The 22,941-nt window shown below is 37.8% G+C and overlaps 1 protein-coding gene across 1 annotated transcript; it reads left to right on the top strand.

The window, feature by feature from the left end:
- Window positions 1–5,096: 5,096 nt before the first annotated feature.
- Window positions 5,097–20,515, top strand: LOC104502847 (serine/threonine-protein kinase Nek10-like; the record flags this gene model as incomplete). Its single annotated transcript, XM_010156834.1, has 14 exons — window positions 5,097–5,170; window positions 5,480–5,543; window positions 6,501–6,619; window positions 7,142–7,240; window positions 9,780–9,864; window positions 10,594–10,635; window positions 11,435–11,513; window positions 11,865–11,932; window positions 12,963–13,042; window positions 14,213–14,299; window positions 15,677–15,901; window positions 16,422–16,561; window positions 18,164–18,225; window positions 20,438–20,515. Coding segments are annotated over exons 1-14 (1,302 nt in total), but the record flags the coding sequence as incomplete, so codon positions are not given.
- Window positions 20,516–22,941: the final 2,426 nt, after the last annotated feature.

Genomic DNA, 22,941 nt, shown 5'->3' with positions numbered 1-22,941 from the left:
GCCCCCAAAATAAGGGTTACTCTGCCCCCACCCCTCCCAGTGACATCCTGCCCAGCGCTGCGCCTTGACCAGCTCTGAGCCTTCAGAAGACTTCCACCAGTTTCTCAATGCCTGGAGGCTCCAAGTCACAGTGATGCAATTCCGTAAAAAGGTATGCCTGGTAGCGAGGGAGAGAGGGAGAACCTCAGGGCTGCATGCTATCCTTGTGTGGATTCAGAGCTGCTTGCTAAACCTCAGAAATCCCGGATTTTTCCTACATCCGTGACCTGCAGATCAACAGGGTGGATTTAGGCCAAATGGATAGATAAATGTTAGGATCTGGAAAACAGCCCAGAGACTTGGCATTGTATGGGACCAGGAGGTTGAGAATAGGTGTGGCCAGTTATGACCCCACTGGTACCAAGGGAAAACAAAAAGACACTAGCCCCAAAAACCCCAAAGCAGCAGTGGTTTGAATATTTCAGTTAGTTAGGAAAACAGAACCTCATACTGGATCCTAGTTGACCTCGAGAAACTTCAAAGAAGTTATTAAACAAAGTAAAATTTGAGGTAAACATATTCATGTGGAAGTTTTCATGTTCATTGGTTTATGATTTCCTAGACGGGCTGTTGCGGGGGTGACCCATCCTCCCAGCTGCTCTGCTCTGTGAGAACAGGAGGGAAAGTGGTCCAAGGTTCCCTTTGGCTTCATCAGACTGGAGAAGGAAAAGAACTTTTGGGGAACTTCTTGCCATCTTTGATGCTTCCTTTGCCATCATTTTGACTGTATGTGAAATGCATTTCTATCTCAACAGTAACATGTCAGTAATTGCTCTTTTAAGGGGTGAATTTTCATCTTACCTCACACCCAGATTACAGTATTAGATACATTCCTACCTAGCAACAGCATCAAAAGGCTTATTAAAGCCAAGATATAACATATCTACTGCTTCTTTATCCAGCTTTAAGCCAGTTAACCTTCGGTGTATAAATAGATAGTGGAACTCCGCCACTAGAGTGATTAAGACAGACATTCAGGGGTAAAACAAGCAACTAGTTGGTTTACAAACTACCCCTATCCAGTAGTTATTGCTAATAAAGATTATAAAGAATATGACAACTTTTTGTTTAAGAGAGTTTTTTAAGTATTGTGCTAGTTTGTGGTGGTAGATTTATCCTCCTACATGTCTGTGGTTTTATTTTTGGGGTTTGTTTTCACCCCCTGAAGCTTCATGTGTTTGTGCCATCTGAGACCGATACTAGACTGGGCCACAGATCATGTATGGGGTGGTAATTCCTTTGTCTCCCATTTCTCATCATGTGAATGCTTTCATTTCTGACAGGGTTCTTGGAGCTTTTCTTGTCCTATCCTGCATGCCAGCGCTATCACAGTGTGTTTCTTTTCCTATGTAATTGAAATAACATAGCTAATTAAATGTAATTATCCCCAGTTAGAATGAATTAGTTACTATTGCTCTCATTGCATTGTTTTAAATGGAATTGAGTAAGACTGTCTGCTGTAAAGCCGTTTTCCTTTTAATGTGTTTCTGCTCGTTTAAAGAGTTGTCTGATCTCAATCACTTTCTGGCACAACCTGAGTGAAATGCAAGCATCGTTTGGTTCGTTTCTTACGCATTACTCATGGGGCTGGTCAGCAGCTGGGGGATGATAGTTAATAGCTTGGCTCTATGGGAATTTCTGCTGACACAAGTAAAGAAGAAACAGAGGAGGGGACTTAGCCAGGGAGAATAGGTAAGGCAGTATTTCATGTCCGCTTTCTCTTGAGTTTATGGCTGATAGAAGGAAGGCAGGATTGTTTCCTCTTGCCTGCCCCTCGCTCCGGGTGTGGTGCTAATACACCCACCTGATTTAATGGCTGGCTACGGGTGAAAGGGTCTTCTGCTCTTCCCCCTCTATTTACAGCCGTGCGTTCCTGCCCCCTGCCTTGGCAGCAGAGATGCTCATCGGGCCACTGTATTAGTAGCTAAGTTGGTAGAAAACTAACTATACAAAGAGAGGCATGTGGTCTTCTGCCTGTTTGGCTCTCCAAACTGGATCAGTTCACCTGAAGAAGTGGAGGGGAGTGGCTGAGGGAAAGGTTGGGGTCTCTGTTTTCCCCAGCAGCTGGCTGTCAATTAATTGGTTGAAGGGCACAACACTTCAGGCCGCATGGATAAACGCTCCTTTCTGTATATCGTACCTGTCACTGTACAGCAGAAGTATGTGGGGACAAGCTCTAAGGTAATGGGGGTTAAAGCAGGACAGATTATTTGTGACCTGAATCAGGTTCCCAATCCAGTGAGCTGTGCGTTTACAGGGGTGCTGTGCTGGCAGACCAAAGAGGTTACACAGGGTCGGTTTGTGGCCAGGGCTGGCCTCTTCTTGTCGAAGTGTTTACTCACTTGTGCTGGCTTAGTGGCCTCGAGGAAACAGAGAGGTAACCTCAGGATGAGTCCTCAGAGCTGGGCGAGGGCTGCATCCTTGGGTGAGCGGCATCCCTTCATTCCCAGGCTGCAGTGAAGGGAATTTGGATTGATGTTGTCAGGTTCGATTCTGTACAGGGACGTTTGGACCTGTAATGGCAACAGACCCTTAAAATACATCAGTCAGCTGTTACTCTGTTTCACCTTTGCTAAGGTACCACAAACAGCAAAAGCATTGGACTGGCAACCCTGAAGCAAGGTTGGTCTACAGTTATGATTTACAAAATAATCACAAAGACCTAACTATTTTGGATTAAATTCTAACCATACGGGGAATCCCGCTGTTTATGGTTTAGAGGTTTAACTCAAAGATTACTTTTTTAAATGGGATGCTGAAAATTATAAGAATTAACTGTATTTCCTCATGGAAAAGTTGTTTGTGTGATATTTTGTTTGTCAATTCTTTAATTGGTTGAAATCTGGCCGTTGTATACACATACTTGTGGGCAAGTTGATAAGCTGTGAGTTTCACAGCATTTCTTAGTGTTCAAATGTGTGGTGATGATAGGCCTACAAGGAAGTTGGAGGGGACTTTTTACAAGGGCCTGTACTGACAGGACAAGGGGTAACGAGTTTAAATTGAAAGAGGGCAGATTTAGATTGGATATCAGGAAGAAGTTCTTCCTGGAGAGGGTGGTGAGGCACTGGAACAGGTTGCCCAGAGAAGCTGTGGATGCCCCATCCCTGGAAGTGTTCAAGGCCAGGCTGGATGAGGCTTTGAGCAACCTGGTCTAGTGGAAGGTGTCCCTGCCCATGGCCGGGGGGGTGGAACTAGATGGTCTTTAAGGTCCCTCCCAACCCAAACCATTCCATGATTCTATGATTGCATTGTGTCATGCCTCACTAGTGTGCCACATTGATTGGGATACGGGGGAGAGGATATAAAATACAAATATCATGAAAACAATACATGGACATTCTCACTTAAGAGGATTCTTAAACGTGCTTAGCAATGTGCTTGGCTTCTCTTTTGCTGCTTTTGAAGCAAAGGAAATAAATTAATTGAACTAACTTTCATTGGTTTAACCTGAATTCAGACAGTTTGTTGACTGGTAGAACAGATCCTGTTTATATTGATTTCTGGTGATGACTGGTACAACGTAAGTGTTCTGAGGTGTTCTTTAATAGCCCTGTTGAGTGGATGCATGAAGGAGAGAAGAGGAATTTCTTGGGGATCCAGATCAATCACTGTCTGTGCGGAGACTGGTGGTAGTTCAAAGGCTTGTTCAAAAGAACAGAAATGGGTGAACTGGGCTTGCAGGACACTTACCAGAGCTAATACAGTGCACGAGTTCATAGTGCCAACAACTTCATTTTGTGTGGTTCTGTGTCTGATGCGTGAATGTGTAATTAGGAAGAGAACTCTGAGTTTTAGTTGAGAAGCAGCAGCTTCTGTTAATTTATTATGCTTTTGTTTCCTAACAGCTTTTCTTCTTCTTTGTCTGTATGTGGAAGAGGAATAAGATTCAATAGCAAAGGAATTCTAGACTGCACAAAGAGAAAAGGAGGCTCTCCTATTTTATATGCAAAAACCTATTAAAGAGACACCAAAGGGAATATTCAAGGAGTGCCTGTTTAGTGAATAGTAAAATGGGTAGAAAGGGTCAGACTTACATTGTAACGAGTATTATATCATTGTTTTTTTAAATCAGAGGTGCTCTACCAATATGCTGCAGCTGCATGCAGTTCTCTGGGATAATTCTTCAGCCCCAGCCTGGTCCTGGACATCCTCCCTTAACTCAGGGCAGCATCTGCATCAATATAATTGCTTTCATGGCAATCTTGACTATCCTCTTTCTACCTTTTTCTGTCTCTCTCTAGAGCTTTATAAGATTTTTCAGTGAACAGATGTTGTATCTTCTGCAAGCAACAAGCTGTGGGCGTCTGTGGGAAGTCGGACCTACGGACTGAACATTTGTCTGCAGTGGAACTAATACGCAGTCCTGGCGCCGCCAAGGCCAGGCCATACAGCTCTGTACATCTGTGGAAATAAGCTGTGTGTCCCACTGCAAGAAAAGTTGGGCAGTATTGATATAAGGCATTCAGCTGAAATTCAGAAGACGCAGATTCCAAACACCTGAAAATTTCTGGGGTTCTTTGGTAGACTGCATGATGTATGCATCTCATTTATTTGTCAGATACCTCCTTTTTCTATTCTTCATCTGTCGTCTTTATTTAGATGGTAAAACCATTATATTCTCTGTTGTCTGGATGACAGCTTGTATGATACAACTTTGATGTCAGCCTGTAAGCACTGTGGTAACGTAACTAGATAATCTGTGGTGAGAAATAATGGTATTAATATGCAAGCAGAGGAAAAATCCCAATCAAAATGAAATGTAATATCAATACAGCCAATGTTATCTACCCACATGTTGGGATAATTAGGTTTCTGTATGTTAGGTTAATTCTTTTGTGTTAATATCTGGAATTCTAAAGGATATCCTCATATAATGCCTAAAGGGTTCATGCTGAGAAAATTAGAGAGTAAGGTGGTTTTTTTTTCTTTTCTCAGTTTTATCAGTTGATTCTGTAAGTAAATATTTATTGTTTTGGCTGCCTTGATATAATTCTAGCTATCTACTTTATTTTTAAGGAAATGAGTGTTTAGTCATCTGACAATAGTGATACACAATGCCTGACCAGGACAAAAAGTTGAAGAGCACAGAAAAAGCAGCAGCCAAAAAGCCTCATGGGATCTCTATGAGGTATAGTATCTGACGTCTTGCTTTGTTTTTGGAATTTGCACTAGCTGCCAAAGCAGAATGCTTTAATTTGAAATGCAGTATAAACATGACAACTGTTACTCTGGTCACAAAGTTTATTTACACCTTTGTTGATTTAAAGCATTCTGGAGAAGCTATAAATTCTTCTCTGTGCAAAATGGGGACACTAGGCAACACCAGAAAACTATTTTCTGTCAATAGCATTGTTGCTCGTTGACCTTCTTTACTCTTTCCAAAGTACTTTTATGTAACTATTAACACATATTTTTATGCTATTGTGTTTTTTCCTAGGGATTATTCTGGTCTTAAAAGACTTCTTCAGTCTCTCTTAAATGTTCACTCAAGCAACGAACAGGTATTTTTCAGTAACTATTAAACATGCTGAAGAACTGTATAATTATAAGTAACGGTGATTATCGATTATGGCAGATAGTTAGGGTATAGTGTTCTGTTGTAATTAAGCATGTTAGCAAAATCTTGTGTAGTGCATACAGCGTCGCTTTTTGATCTTATTTTTTTTATTGTTACATAAAGTAAAGCAGCCTAACAGATTTGTTTTCTTCCATACCATTCCATGATGCCACGAGAAGGCAGGCTTAGAGATGTATTAGAGCATGATAAAGACTGGTTAAAAAATATAAAATGAAAAAAAATTGGCATCTTCACCATAAACAATTTTTCTTCGGAGAATAACACTTTAGATAAAAATCTTCAGGACATAAATATCAATGCATAGAACTTACAGGACGCAGTAGAATCTCCTTCACCTAGAGTCAGTTAGTGAAGCTTGTGATAGCCGTTTGAAGCAAAGAAAATCAACACGTGATGGTGGGTGTGAGTGTGTGGAATACCAGAACAATTTCTCCCTTTTTATTCTGTAAAAACATATGTCAAAATGACTTAGGGAATCATCCATGTGAGACAGCAGTTATGCGCTCCCTTCCTGGATAGAGGCATGGAATTGCATCTGAGCAGAAAGCTGAAACATCAGAGTTGTACAGCCTAACATGAATCTGAAGGCTGTGCAATGGTAGAAGTGTGTCACAGGTACTATTGAGCTTTACTGTGACAAATTTTAAAAGACACTGTTCTTCACGTTTTATAAGCCTTCATGTACTTGTTTTCCAGCCTTGTTACATCAGTTTTCTACCACCTCATTGTTTTTCGTGGGGTGTGTGTATGTTTTATAAGGGCAGATTATGGGTCCAAAGTTCAGGTCAGAACTTGAGCAAAGGTACTTTTGCTTGATAACATTCTTATAAAACTTAAAATGCAGTGTTTGACTCATGAGTCCTATCCCTTTACTCCTTAGCTTCCAGCTATGCATTTTGAAAGTGGTCAAACCAGTGTGACAGGAGTCAGAAGCAATGAACAAAAACCCCATGGCCAATGGCAAGAGTCAACAGAAGCTGTTGAGCTTGAAAACTTTAGGTAAAAAACAAACCAAAACAAAACCAAGAGAGTAATATGATGGCACTTTGATGTATCTCTGAACATCTTTGCCTAGCTGAAGTTTCTTGAGGTGTTGAAGGCATTTATATTTGTACCTCTGTTACTTGCACTTTCCTGTTAATCCAGTGTCCCAGATATGAATTATATGTTTTTAACTTTCTAAATCTAACCGTGAATGTTCTTGCCTTTGTACGTTGCAGGCACGTGCTCCCACTCAGCCGCGTACTGTTGGGAGTTACTGTAGTCCATTTGAATAAAGGGATCGTTTCCTTATTTGGAAAGCTTATACCATGCCGTTATAATAGTCCCAATTTATTCATGAAAAAGGCTGTTCTACCATGCTGTTAGTGTCTGGAAATCTGAAGTTGTGCTATTCCATTGCAACTGCTGATACGACATTTCTTAATTTTTCTTGCTAATGTTAAGTTTTGGTAATCTAAAATTATGTTGTGGCAAGATAATCAGCAATTTAGCATTTTTCCTTTTTATTTTTCTTATTAGTGTGACCTACATGAATGAGAGAAATTTTAGCAAACATCCCAATCATAAGCTGTTTCAAGAGATCTTTGCAGCGTTAGTTAAGAACAGACTTGCCTGCAGGTCAGTATATGGTACACATTCTTACCCAAGGAGGGTCACTCCTCCTTGCCTTAAGCGAAGAACCAAGAGGCACGGATAATGTTTCATATCGTTTCAACAATGTGTGTGACACACATGCTTCAACAATAGACCTCTGTGTGGAAACTACCAGCTTCACATCTCTGCATTATCTCTGTTTTAAACAATCATTTCTGTATTGGCTTTGAAGACTGAATGCTTGGGTTAGTGGGATGGAAAAAGGAAGGCCTGTGTATGTGACAAAATTTAGATGACCAAAACTCTAACATCTGCTATGTTTCCTTGATAATTCGTTCATATCTGGTATCTGTAGCCTATGCTTTGATTTTCTAATTTTATTTTTATTTTATTGATTTTACTTGTATTTTATGGACTGCTGCCTATTTATAGAAAGGTCAGTGGCTTTCATAAAATTCAGATGGGTTTATGCTACTGTTAATTTTTATTTGAATTTGTGTGTCTAACAGGATTAGAAAGGTAAAACCCTTTCTTACGCTGCTCTTGTTTGAATGAGAAATAAGTGGAAGACCTTAAAAAATAAGGGGAATAGATAAAGATACTTTCTCCAAAAAGAATGTGTTTTTCAGGATTTCTATTCCTATACACCACTGCAGTGTGTTGGTTTTTTTTTTTTTTTCCTTTTTAACGCCCAAGTACATTTTCTGAAAAAATCTGAAGTGGTACAGAATCTTAAATGAAGAATTCTAGAGCATTTAAAGGTGTTCATGTCTAACTGGTAGAATTTACTGAAGTACCTAAAAACCACCAAAAAAATTACATGCTTTGCTTAGACTCTTTTTCTGAAGTAAGAAGGACCTGATCTTTGATTGTCTAAATAACAGTGAGTTTAAAACGGGTCATTTAAGTGATTTGTAGGCCTGGTACCTCTTTATGATGTCAGTATCCACCAGTGGAATATCAGTGGCTCAGCTTCATTTGCCAAAAATCTAAGAATAACTTACATTGTGTCTTCCCAAGTTCTGTTTATACACTGTGCCATACCTAGCTCTTATTTTGTTTTTTGCTTTCTTCAGTACTTGTAGTTGATGATATAGCAAACCCAGCCTGTATTATACATTAAAGCACCCAGGTAAGGTTAGTGAAACGTGCACGTATTACGTTTTACGTTGTAAAACCCATAAGGTAAGTGCAGTTGCAAAGGTGATTAAGTTACCCTTTGTAAATATTTTACTATGGCTGTGATGTTGTCCCTTCTTCAGAACTACTGCCTTTGCATTGTGTCAGAGACTTAGAAACTGTCACCCTCCTCTGCATTACACACTTTTCCTGGCATAACTATGTTGGTTGGGGTGCAAGAAAATAATCACAGGCACCTACTGGCATGGCTGTGACAGCAGAAGTCCTGGTCGGAGGTAGTTCTGTTGGCAAGAAAGCTAAAGTAGTTAGGATAAGGAGTATAACTAAGCAGGCAGAAAAAAAATCCTGCTGGCATATGCTGGATATACACTAGGGAATCTAGAAACGTGTATTGCAAAATGTAACTATAGTAGAAGAGGCTCTCCGATGTTAACCAGGCTTAGAGAATTACTGTCCCTGCTTGGAAATGAGACAGATGCATTGCTCCATTGAAAAAACTGACTTCTATCAGGAGTCAAAGCGTTTTGAAAAGATGACTTTGTAGAACCACTGTGGTAATGACCTTCAGGTCACTTCAGAATCTGACCTACAGGTTTTGCCTACTGATATATGGTGGCTGTTTTCTTTCCGTGAAACTTTTGTGGCATTCTGAAGTGGCCAATTATGGAAGCATAATGAAAAATAGTATTACTTTGGGCAGAATATTGGCATGGAAGGGCTGAGATTTTGTTAGCATCTATTTGTAAAACATTTATTTTTGTCAAAATATTTTTAGCCGCTGGCATCTTTCCCAAATAATAAAAAAGGAAGAGAGCTGCCATGTCCAATAGACTACTTCTGTTCCTAGGAAACTTGCCCAGATAGTACAGATTCTGTCCTCTCGGTTAAAACAACAACAACAGCAACCACTGCTAAGATATCCAATTTTAGGTTTACTTAAGTTAAGGCTTATTAAATAGGGATATATACCTTCAAAAGACAGTGGCAATAGTGATTCCATTACTGGTATTTTATGCAGGATTACTGCCCCTGGATGCTTTGTGCAAACCTGAGTTGTGTTTTCTGCCAGGTCTTGTGCTGGGGAATTGTATGGAGAAATGTAAACGGGGAAGTTCTGAAAGGTAGATTAGGTTCGTTCAAAAAATTATTTCAAATCCAGTAAATTTTGCATCTGTAACATCCATTTATTTAAAGCTATTACTGTGTTTGAATATAAATTTTGCATCTGTAGCATCCATTTATTTAAAGCTATTACTGTGTTTGAATATAAATGGTGTTACGTTTTATAGTATATTATGTTGTACAGTTGTTGTATGTCACAATTTGACTCGTCAATTGCTTCCTGAATCAAAGTGTTTTATCTATGTGTTTTAACACTTCTTTTTAAAATTGCATTTTTTTGTTTTGAATATTTATTTTGCAGGGAGTGGGTTAATCAAGCTCGGTCCCTCCATTTTCTTAGAGTATTAATCTGCCTGAGATTATTCATGAGGGATCCATGCTATCAGGTTGGTATGTCAAAATGCTGTGTCTTGCTTGGATAAGGGAAGGCATATGAGTTGTGTTTGTGCATGCGTATAAGACATGCATTCTAATGGATGCATACTTATATGTATGTACCTGTATTTCTGTGGGGGAAGATGTGATTTGCAAACAAAGAGATTCCAAGAGTGAATTTACACTCTTACTGTCTAACTTGCTCAATTTCTGATATTTCTTCTGTGGCATCTTCTCATTGCTAACCCTAAAAAAGAACCTGTAAATCTCTGTAGCCGATGGCTAGACCCTGTACTCCACTTCCCCATATAGAATTTTTACACAAAATTCCCATAATGTGCTAAGTGGAGGAAACTGAAAGCTGCCTATTCCTCCTAGCAGCCCAGTGCTCTGAACTACGAACAAGTAGCTTTAAATTTTATTGACTGTTATAGTTGTTATTCATAGGACTAAGCCTCAGACATCTGTTAAGATATTTGTTATCATGTATTTCATTTCTATGGATTCCAAAGCTTACAGTGTTCTTCCAGCTTTAGAACCTTTAAAATTTCACTTCTGTGTTTTATTTATCTACTTATTAGAAGTAGTTCTGAACTGTGGACATGCTAAGCAACTCCAGAATCCACTGACTTGGACCACTGGAGTTAAGGTTTCTCGACATTCATAACAAACAGCAGTTATAGTCCAGTGTTTTCTGTATTTTGACTCAATTTTTTAAATTGCTTTTTGTTTTCTTTTAGGAAATGCTGCACAGCTTGGGTGGGATTGAAAATCTAGCTCAGGTAGATTTCCACATAGTACCTTTGTTCATTATGTTCCATGCCAGTTTGTTACGTTTAGAATGAAATACACCATTAAAAGCAGCGTGCACATATTCTTGGTTTCTGGAAAGAAGTGAGCCTATTCCTCTGTTTGAACAGAAGCAGTTGGTGTGGTTTGTTGGTGGTGTTTTCTTTTTCAGTAGTGCACAGAGCAGCTCTCCTTGTAATCCAGCAGCGTTTAACCCAGGACTTCACTTAAGGAGGCTTAACAACTGTCTCCTAAAGTGGGAGAAGGATTAGAAAAGTCATCACAGTCAAAAGAAACTGTCAGCTTTTGAAGGCAGATGAGTAAAGTCACCTTGACCTGTAGCAAGTGACTTTTCAAAAGTAAAAGTGTAGTGATAGAATGTTGAACAGGTTTAAATTTGAGGACTAAAGTACTTTTGCATTAGAAAACATGATGGATAACTGACTGCTGTATTGCTATTGCTCTGTCTTAACCCTGGAAAAGTGTGTTTGACCCCAGCTTGCAAAGAAGGCAATTTCGGCCCTAGAAGTAGGGTCGTTGTATTTGACAGTCTTCAGTGGCTTTTCCTCTTGTGGAATCTTACCCTTGCTTTTTGAATTCTTACATTTCCAAGATCTCTTCTGTTCCCTGACAAGTTTTACAGCAGGAGTATGTGGGATGTTGCAGACTTATCTTTTTCGTGAAACAGGTGCACCACCTACAGACTATTTCTGTGCATAACACTCTAGGTTTATGAATTCTTAAAACTTCATTTTTGATGGTATCCTTTATTTCTTTTCCCCCTACGTGTAGCATATGGAAACGGTAGCAAATGGCTATGTTGATTATGGAGAAGAGTGCCATAATGTAGACAAGCTGGTCAACATGACATGTAAGTGTTACAGATGATAGCATAAATTATAAGGGCACTTACAACTTCGTATGAGGCTTAAGATGTTTAAAATGCTTGAGATGGCCATTAGGTAAGATGTTACTAGATGCATTGTAGGCATCATCACACAAGTGAAAACTGAAATCGCTGTGGAGAAGCACATCTTGGGTTTGTGCAAAAGTAATATTTGCTTAAGAAATTAATACTTCTTTATGCACTGAAATAACAGAGTAAAATGAGCTAGTCATGGTTCCAAGAACTCATCTATTGTTTTACTTTATTACCTGGTTAGTAGCATGAAACATATTAAGTGGTAAATCTTCAGTATATGTGTTGTCCTTTGTTCTATAGACATTTTCCAAAAGCTTGCTGCTGTTAAAGATCAAAGAGAATGGGTTATAGCAAGTGGAGCACATAAAGTAAGTGCTTTGTATAATCACTAATTATAATCAATTTGCTACTTAACCGAATGACTTATGCTTTTCAGGTTTATCTAGGTGGGAGTAAATGCCTTACCTTGTCAAGTTTGTAAAGTAAGATAACCTTGGATCTGTGTTTTACAGACGTATTAGTAGTATCATAAACATTATTTCTTGTATGTAAGTTACTTGTTTGAGAGAAATGGGTCTTAAAAGTTTGGACTAAACTTGTTAATATAAAAATTAGTACTCGTGTTTACACTGTCCTGACCTATACGTTACTATGATATAAATTGTTTTATATAATTTGAGTATAATTATGTTTTTGTTTATATGATTTTTCACTTATAAACTACTCTGTGTCTAAATAGAGCAGTGTCAACCTAGACAGTGAGAACCTAGACATCCCTTGATATATGTTACCCTTGCTAATATTTTATTATCTATACTTAACCATGGTTGATTTGTGCCCAAATTGAGAAAGGGTAGAGAGCAAGATCAGTATAACTCGCGCTTCATGATTCTATTATGCGGCAGTAAAGCATTGCCAGTTGTGATCACATAGTATGAGAAAACATATTTTTAGAGAAGCTAGAGGAATATGAAATTTACTTTGATATAAATAATTATCAGAATATATGCAGGGCCTTAAATTGCATACGGGATTGTTTAAATATAAGCTGAAAATTAACTTTTTTTGCTTCAGGAGGCCTTTATTTAGAGTTCTGAAATATTTTACGCAGGAAAAAATTTTTACAACGATATGTTGTTGGACAGATGCTTTAGCTGTCAAGAGAGATGCTAATTGCAGTTTGAGAAGAAGCATCCTTGCTTGCCCTAAGACTGGGTGTATTCTAAGACGTTAATCTTATATTTAAGCGTACTAAAATGTACTTTGAAGACTTTTAGTGTGTTGTGTAAAGGTTTGGTATCTTCATTTTGACTTTTCAGTAAATAACTCTATATGTGTTTGAGTCATAAAACAATATAATTTCTATATATTTATCTTGTCAAATGTTTTATTTTTCAGACCTTAGTAAATTTGTTGTCTGCCAAAGACACCAATGTGCTTTTGGGTGCCCTCCTTGCTCTGACTAGCCTAGCCGAAAGGTAGGTTCAACTTAATGTGCTGTAGTTCACAATAAGCATTGTAATGTTATCTCTTGACACAGTATTAAAACTGCTGTTTATGTGGTGTGGTTTTTTTTTTTTTTTCCAAATGAGGCTTTGTTCTGTGGAGGCCTGTGACGTGTGCTTAATTTTATATTGAAATAGTAGGAAGCGAGTGGAAATTTTGGTCCTTTCAGCAGTCTTCTCGCTCATGTGGAGAACTTTGAGACTGGAGTCACAGAATCTCTCTTTGCAATCCCTATGCAGGATTCTCTAAGCCTTACTGACTTCCTGCATATAAAAATGTTTTATGCTGAGCCTAATATAACAGTACCTCATGATAACCAGCAAGAATATTGTTCAGTGTAGTAAAATAATGAATGCATATGCTCAAATCCATGTATGTGTATCCTCTTTTCAGTAATGGCTGTTGTAAATAAAGATTTTTTTCTTCCTGGTGTGGAGGGAAAAAAGGAAAAGGAAGATACAGCATCTTTCGTTCTCAATAGCTTTATAGAAGAAAAGCTGCTGCTTCTACATTGTTGTTCTGCGGACTTTCAGACTTGTGTAACAATTTCATCTTTAAAATGAAAAATTATAAGGAAAATTACAAAACTGTAGAGAATCAATATAATTCCTGGAGATCAGTAGAAGTTTATTTACTGAGATATCTCTGGATTTTCTCTTTTCCCATGTTTTTTTCATTCTATCTAAATTTTTTTAATGTCAGTATTAATTTAAATGATATTATGCATATATTTTCAACTTCTATTTCACTTTCTTCGCAGAATTAAATGTGTTACATTTGGTCTGGGCAAGAAAGTGCTTAGAGTATATTACAAATATTTATGGAAATTGTATTTGATTCTAAAAATGTACCACATTTACTCAATTTCTAATATGAAACAAATAAAATACATTTGCATCTTTACTTATATACATTCACATTTACTTTTTTTTATACTAGGAAAATTGGAAATTTTTGCAGTGTCACTCTTGATCCAGCATATTTTTGTGGCTTTAAATATTTGTATGCACTATATGATATTATTACTTAAGACTTGAGAAAAAAATAATTGGTCAAATGTATAAGGAGGGAGGCTAAAGAGCAATGTGGTTTTTCTCGTATAATTTAATTTGATATAAATGCTAGGAATAATCAATTTGTAGTCCAGAATGTAGGGTGAAGATAAGTGAGCTCACCATTGTTGAGAACTTGCTGGTGATATTACATGAATACGATTTGCTTTCTAAAAGGTGAGACTTCCCTTGTAGAGTAATGGTGTTAAAATATGTTTTGACTTTTATATTTAGGGACATGTTTATTTAGAGGAATTAATGTGCCGCTTTAATATAATGAAGGTAAACTTTAATACCTACGTATTTTCAGTTAGATATTGATATAGCAAAATCTTTCCCAGTAGTTTTGTTATAAGCTGTCTCTCTCTCCGCTGATAGCCTACAGTGTGGTGCAAATAATTCCAGTGTTCCCATAAAGTAATAGCAATCACTTTTCTTGGTGCATCTCCTCGTTGCTCCTGGCAGACCTGAGTGGTGAGATAGAAAGCAAGCTGAACTCTGACAGTTCCTGGGGTGCCCAATATAAACTAGAAAAAATTGGCAAGAAATACAACTGCTGTAGTTCATGACAGAGGCTGGGTCAGACCCTATATCCCTTCAGTCAGAAGACCACAAAGGTTCCTTCAGTTCTTGAAATGTCATTTCATCTCGGCTGAGCCTACTAGCTGAGCATAGTATATCTGCATTTCAGTAAGAAACCAAAATTTGATGATATGTCAGTTATTTAAAATTCTGAAGAGACTTAAAAAATTTCATACTTAATTATTTCACACATGTAAATTGTTTTACATGTGACTAAAGATAAGATATTGAGTATGGTAAAAGATTTTATTTACATTCTGGGTTTGAAATGATTGAGATTATATGTAAACCAGAAGTTTTTTTATAAAAACTAGAATTTGAATGTAGACGGGAAGCTGATGAAGTTCGATGCTAGTTAAGAATAACTTGAAGTTCCCATATGAATCTGGCTTATATGTTTCATCAAACGCATGCAGGTTTTTTGCTTCAAGTAGAAATTCCTAACCATCTGGACTCTGGAAAGTCCAACTTATTTGGAGTTAATGAAAATCTTGTATAAACCTTTTAAATGATATATCAAATCCCTTTTGTAAAATAATATTGAAACGATGCTGGAGGAGAATCACTATTATTTGTGGAGTTATTCTAATTCCACAGATGGACTTCACAAATTCATGCAGTCAGTGCTACTTGTAATACTAATGCCATTAACAATGAGGTGGTACCACGGATGGCTGCAGTCCCCTTGGCTACCTCCATCCTGGCTGTCTATGCTTACCTGCCTATGCTGACAGTCAAAATCAGTGTAAATATAATTTCATCCTTTGTGAAAATTTGGACTACCTTCTTTTTCTTTTTTTCTTTCTTTTTTTTTTAAACAGTGACTTTAAGCAGTTTTCTTCAACTTCTTTTTTTATAGGAGATTCTCTTCTTTCTTAAATGTTTGCTGTGGGGTTTTTTTTCCCCTTTGCTAACTGCCAATATAAAGTCATAGTGGAGTTATTGCTAAAATTTCTTACTGGTATTTTTTAGGCTCACAGCAGAGTTACTACGTCTCCTCTGTGCAGAGTCACAGGTCAAAGAGCAAGTAAAAATGTATGAAGGAGTTCCAGTCTTGCTCGGTTTACTCCATTCTGATCATATCAAACTTCTATGGAGTATAGTTTGGATACTGGTACAGGTTTGTGAAGACCCTGAGACTAGTGTGGAAATCCGAATTTGGGGTGGAATCAAGCAGCTCCTTCATATATTACAGGGGTAGGTTTTCAGTCCTCAACACTGTGACAAAATTATGAGATTGTTTCATACTTAGAGATGTATTTGTACAAGCCCTGTTTTATCAAATAGCATCTTTCTTTTGTTCACCTGTATGTGATGTCTGCTGAGGTTAAAAGGCTTTTTAGGACTTAATGAAGAAGCAGTATTTTTTTTTTCAGCCATGCATATTTCATTGTTATTTTAAGGTGGTTTTCATATTTTCAGTGTATAAAGTAAATAATGAATAGATTATAAATATGTTTACTTGGTTCATTACTGTCTACTTCGTTTCCCTATTAATCAGATACCTATTTAGTGAGCTAGAATTGTGACTGTAATTGATGAATGTGGTAAATGAGTTTTCTATTTAAAGGCTTGTTTGCTTTTTCAAAGTGTATTGGCTAATTTAGTGAAAAACATACAAATATTCAGAACTTCAGAAATGGTTAACAAAGATATATCTGTTCAGCCATTGTTTTTAACACTGCAATTTGATTTTTTTTTTTTTAATTTTTTCCAGGGAAAGAAATCTTGTTTCTGATCGCTCTTCAGTTGGAAGTTTATCCAGTGCAAACGCAGCAGGGAGGATCCAACATCTTCATTTGTCAGATGATTTGAGTCCTGATGAGATGGAAGAAAATACTTTTTCCCTTCAAGCAGGTAGGTTTATAAGGCTTAATCCTCTCTTAACTGTTTCCTTCCACTTGCACAAAGGGATTAAAAATATTTCAAAACTGAAATTGTAAACATTTATACCTGCTTTAGGGAGTGGGAGCACCAAGTCAGGTGTGTATATTTCTAAATGTACAATACCAGCATATATTTTCAAAAACCACTCTTTTTTGAAAAGAACCAAAGGGTAAAGTATTAAGTACATGGGAATCATATATATTTTTTTCACTTGTAAGAATATCTCAAACACATATGTATTTTATTCTAATTTTGTTTTTAGCCTGAGATTATTTGATCATATTTTTCCTTCTATTCAAATTTACTATGGTAGATCAATCATGAATTGATTGTGATGGAACGCTTTCCAAGTAGTGTTTTAAAGACTAGCAGTCAGGTGAGGATTCCTCGGTACTTATGGAGACAATCCCTTTCAGAGATTTCTCAATAGCACATCAACTCTCTGTCCTGAAATGTCTTCTGGAGGATCATATCTTTTTCCAGTGAATATAGAAGGAAAATGCAAAATATCCTTACTAGTATTACATGAACCTTTGCAGCATCTTCCTGAAAGCTGTAACATAATACGTGTTTTTCAACACCTGATCATGAATGCTACCTCTGAAGAGCTGGTAATATGAAATAATTGCAGTACCAAAAGTATTTCCAGCATGGGGAATATTTAGAGTTTACTTCTTTCTCTAAGGACTCCTAAGAAATACTAAGCAGTAAACTTAGAGAGGTCTGGTTTAGTTCTGAACGAGTATTTGTTTGTATGTTTAGCCTTCTGCATTGGGTGTAGGTGGCAAGGTTTTGTCAGCAGGGGTCTGCAGGGGTTGCCTCTGTGGGAAGAGGTAAGGGATTGTCCTGGACTGGACACAGCTGGTTCCAGCTGGCTCCACAACAGAATCCATCAGCGAAGCTAGGGGTGCATATGTGAAAACATAGTTAAGAAAAGGTAAAACCACTGGGTGAGCAGAGGAGTAGAGGTGGATGGGGGGAAGAAAAAAAAGGAGTGAGAAACTGCACTGCAAATGCCAAGGTCAGAGAAGGAGGGGCAGGAGGTGCTTCAGGCACCTGACCAGAGATTCCCCTGCAGCCCATGTGAGGGTCCTTGCTGGAGCAGGTATTCACGTTGCAGTGTGTGGAGAGGACCCACGCTGAAGCAGGGGGAGCATGTGAAGAGAAAGGAGCAGCAGAGTAGAACTGCTGCGTCCTGACTTGTAACCCTTATCCACCAGAGCCAGGTAGAGGAGTCGGGAGTAAAGGAGTAAAGATGAGTTGGGGGGTGGGGGAGAAGGTGGGGTTTTAATTTTCTTGTCTTTATTTTTTGCTATCAAAATCTATTTTAATTGGCAATAAGTTAAATTAATTTTCCCTGAGTCAAGTCTGTTTCCCCTGTGTAAGCAATCTCCCTGTCTTTATCTTACTCATGAGCTTTTCCATCCTGTTTTCTCCCTCTGTCCTGTTAAGGAGAGGAAGAAAATGAGCAGCTGGATGGGCATTTGGCCCTTAGCTAAGGTTAACCCACCACACTATCTGAATATCTTTATGAATCTGGACCTAAATGTTGCATCTGAACTTTTCTTCTAGCTTGTTGTGCTGCAATTACTGAACTGGTGCTCAATGAGACTAATGCTTACCAGGTTGTACAGGTAGGAAGACTTTACTCTTTTAAGTAAGGCACTATAGTTTATAATTTGACTTAATTGTTCTTTGTCGCCATCATTTAATTAACAAACAAAATGCATTTGAAAGGGATTGGAAGATATACCTTTCTGTAAGTTTGGTATCTCTGTTTCTTTGTAAATTTATACACAGAGGCATAGACACCAATGTATCAACATGTGTTACCTGGTTGTCTAGGAAAATAGCTTTATGCAGACAAAGTTCATTTTGGTTGTCATCTCTTGCCATGCTTTTGCCATATTCAAAATAGTATACTAAGGAAGAGTAATCACAGAATTAACCGAGAAATAAAAATTCTGACTATCACAAAGTTTGTTAACACGTGCTCTATGCAGCTTAATATTGGTGCGCTGTTCTTTCACAATTGGCGCTTTCCTCAGAGTTTGGCATTTCTGAGATAACCTCCTGGCATCCATCCCCAGGGCTGTGTTTCTAAACTGCATTTTAAAATGTAATATTTAAATCAGCTGGTATCTATGATTCTGAAAACTATCTGTAAAATCTCTGGTGTGTGTTCCAGACATAGTCAAAGACACAAATATTTAGTACAATAATACCAGCTAAAAGCTGTAGTCAGCTCTTACACTCTAAGTGTTAATTCAGTGATCAAAGCCTTCAGGTTAGCTTAAAACCCAACCAGAGGTTTTCCTAGTGGAATTGAGAGAACAAAGAGCCTTAAATATGACCGGGAAAGAAGTTTATGTATATTTCAAAACTATTTGTTGAGAGGAAAGGAATGGAAGTAAGTCTAGAAAAAATTATTTTCCATGTATCTTAAGCACTAAAACATCAACAAACCATGCTGATTTAGACAACTTTTTATCTGAACAATAGGACTGCATACGTCTTTGGCTGAGTCTGGTTTCATCAAAATAAAATATCATGTATTCAAATTCAATATATTTTGTAAACAGTGTAACTCCTGGAGGGCTTGGGAGATAGAAGGCTGATCTTAACACAGAGTTTTTCTGCATTGCCCTAGCACTGCATGGTAACCGTGGTGTCAGTAAATTGCTTAAAAATTGATGGGATGATGTGCAGGCTGGGAAAAGATGTTTCAAGCTTAACTTCTTCCCCCACTCATCCTGTTAAGATGATGACCTCTCCCTTTGTCAAAACAGCAGCCAATGACCCTTTTCAGTTCAGGACATAGCTTCAAGCATGCTCACTTCAACTGGGGTTCCACTCTACAACAGCCTCTTCCATTTTGAAGCCTGCTTCTTTCTCGGTGCTGATATAGCTTTGAGAGTAGCATGGTGAACAAGATGAAGGAACTCAAGTTAAAAACAGAGGAAGAAGATTTGCAGCACTTTCACTTATGTGCTGAGAATGTCAATCTAAGTGTTCTCTACAGGTTTATCTCATTCAGTGGCAAAGGACTCTTGGTTCAGGTAGTTGAGAACCATTTACTTCTGTTGTAGCTGCCCTCTACCTATCCATCCAAATTACAGCCTCGGTAGCAGTCTGCAGCAGTTCTGATAGCGGAACAGCACGTGTTTAATACTTGGTGGCTCTACCGCACAGCCTAAAACCTTAGCTGAACTCTGCCTTCATGAACAGTTTAAGAAAACCTGTCAGGAACTGCAGCAGTGTCTCCGCAGAGCTGACGCATGTTCCCTTCAGCTCTGCTAGGGAGGAGAGCAGTCCCCAACAGCGAGTAACAGAGCAGTACTGTGACTAAAAATACCATTGCTTGTCTATCAAACCAACACGCTGGATACATCAGTGGAGGACACATGGTTACATGAAAATGTAAACCGAAATACAGTATGGTTTTCACAAAATCCTCCTGAAAGCACAGACATACTCCTCGGGCTATCACTTCTGGCCTTTCTCCTGTTTATAGTTATTGTGACTGGATTTTTGGTTCTTGAGAATTCAAAACATTCACATGGTGACAAGAATATTTGCTATTGCTGCAGTTGCTTTCCCCTCTAGAGACAGAGCATTACTACATTATCTATTGTCAAGCTCTCTTTGTGGTATCAGTTTAAATGTAACAATGACTTAATTCTTACATACATTTAAATTAGGTCAGCTTATAGTTGAGATGTGCAATAAGATGTTTAGAACTTGCCAATTGGTATTAGCCTCTGACTTATCTGAAGTAAATCTGGTATTTTTTTGTGGTTTCTATGCAAAGGAGTGCTGTTAATATTGACCTTTCTCTGCTTCCAGGCAAATGGAATATATACAATAGCAAAGCTGATTTTACCAGACAAAGGAAGGAATGCTGAAAAAGGGAATTTATTACAGGTAACTCGCTTTATTATCATTGCACATTGAAAGCTCCTAGTAGTCTCTGAGAATTTTGTTATGATTTTAAATTATATTTTCAAGTGCAGTAAAAAGAATTTACTAAAAGGAGGGGAAAAAACCTTACCAAAATAAAATCATCAAGTGGCCCAGGAAGTAAAAGTTAAATAATGACTCAATTTCTGGTGTTCTGTTTTGGTCTACTTTGTTTCTGGCACCTCATATAGTGTAAAAGAAAGTGAATATTTTTCTTGTGTTAATCTTTCCTTTGCTTTTTCAGGCTGCCCAGTGTCAGATCTTCTTTTCAGTGCCTTGGTCTGCATTGAAACTCACTATAGATTTGACGCCTTGATATCTCTATTGATAACAGTATTGATATCTGTTTCTTTCTGGAGCGTCTTACTTTGGCTGTTGAATACAATACAGGAAAACATCACACGAAGCAGAGCAAATTTAAATGTAGGATAAATATAGTGCTAATAAGCATACAATGGCTCTTGGTTTTACATGTAAATACCCTCATAAATGTACTGGGCTGAAAGTTAGCTGTAGTAGTTAATTCTCTGGTAGCTCTTTTCCAACCTCTGGGAAATGGTGTTGGTGTGTCTCTAAGCTATAGGAGAGCGGTGGTCTGGGGTTCAGGGGTAAGCAAAACTGCTGCTGCTCCTGTTGCCCTTTTGTGGTCAAATGTGAGGAGATCCTTAGCACAGGTGAATGCAGTCAGGATCCTGCCTCGCACCTGGTCTTTCTTCTGGCATAGCCCTGCACTAACATGGCTACTAGACTATCTAATCAGGTAGACAAGCCTTGATAGTGAGGGAAGGCATTTCCACGCACAACAAAAAATTAATTGTAATGTCTTCTTTCTCGCCGCAGTTCTAAATTAGGCATGGAGTGCAGATTTGGTGCACTTCCTCCTGCAACACGGTTTTATAGTGTCCTTTAGTTAAATCAGGTTAAGTGTGAGATAAATAAAATTTTTCCTAGAGGGTATATGGGAATAACGTGGAGTCTAATAAACTGGAGCATATGCTCAGTACAGTTGCCTCATACAACTGTAAGAAGCTTAATTTATGCCCACTGAGTTATTTAGATTCCAGCAGAGGGTGATAGATAATAACTCACAAGAGCGACTAAGCAACTGTAGTTGGATTACACTTGAAGCCATGTGAATTAATAATGGACTTAATACATCACATATGAAAACTAAATTTGTTTCAGGCAAAGAACAAGATTTTTTCTTTTAATGAAACCTTGTTCAGACTCTTACACTGCTATCCATTGCCTTTATTATTGCTACTGTTACACAATACAGCTGCAGCTATTGGAACAACCTATTTGAATTTCATAGGCATTTTTCATATAATTCTTGCAATGCTGTCTGGTTTCTTTACTGCTCCATCATCTGTGTTTTCAACGATTAAATTTTCAGTTTCTTCCTACCAAACTACCTCAGTGATCTTACTCTGTTACTTCAAGGGTGGCAGTGATAACAGTCATTTATTCTGCATACGTATCATATAAAAATCCTGCCTTAACTGAAGCGTGTCACAAATATTAAATACTAATCTCAAAATACTAGCTTGAGAAAGACAGATATTGTCACTTAAAATACCTGTTTATCTCATTATTAATCTGTTATCATGTCCCTTCACTAATGGGAGCTCTACCATGAGGTTTACATGTAGTCTGTAAAATGAAAAACTCAAGGTAGCAGATACGGCCCAGCTGGTCTGGGTTATTTTGTACAGCTAAGTTGTGACTGTAATTCTCAGAGGAATGTTAGACATCCTAACACACTATCCTTCTCCCGTGATTGGGAGTTTACTTTGGACTAAAAAGAAACATTGTCTGTAAAAGAAGCAGCTTCTTACCAGCATTAACGTACGTTCCTCCTCTGTAAAAATTAAGTATCCTGTTTCCTTTACAACTAGCATTTGGCCTTTATTTTCTTCATTTAATGCATTTTCTATATATAGGAAGATCTATTTTTAACATGGGGATTAATTCTGCAATTATCACATAAGACAGTTACCATTGTCTAAATAGGGATAATCACACTGGACTGTAGTAGTGCTTTAGTCACTGATGCAATAAAGTGTTTCTAAATTATGTTAAAGGCATTACTATTTGCATTGTTTCACATATCAATACCTTGTTTCTCTTTGGCTTACTTCATACATTCATCTTTGGTCAGTCATATATGTGCCATATTATTGACTCTTGATAAATGGAATTAAAGATGACTTGCATAAAAGCATACATATTAACTACTTGACAGTGGCTTTTTTAAAGATAAACTTTCTTCAGTAGAGATGAAATTGAAACTAAGGTACATAAATATAGAAACAGAGGTACATAAAGATCTCTGTAAATATGATGAACTTAGTATTGCCTAAGTTCCTGTCAAACAAACCTGATCACCT

Source organism: Eurypyga helias, unplaced genomic scaffold (assembly GCF_000690775.1).
Source record: "Eurypyga helias isolate BGI_N326 unplaced genomic scaffold, ASM69077v1 scaffold40248, whole genome shotgun sequence".
In the NCBI taxonomy this organism is placed as follows: domain Eukaryota; kingdom Metazoa; phylum Chordata; class Aves; order Eurypygiformes; family Eurypygidae; genus Eurypyga; species Eurypyga helias.
Note: the sequence above shows the minus strand (reverse complement) of the source record. Positions and strands in the feature narration are given on the sequence as shown.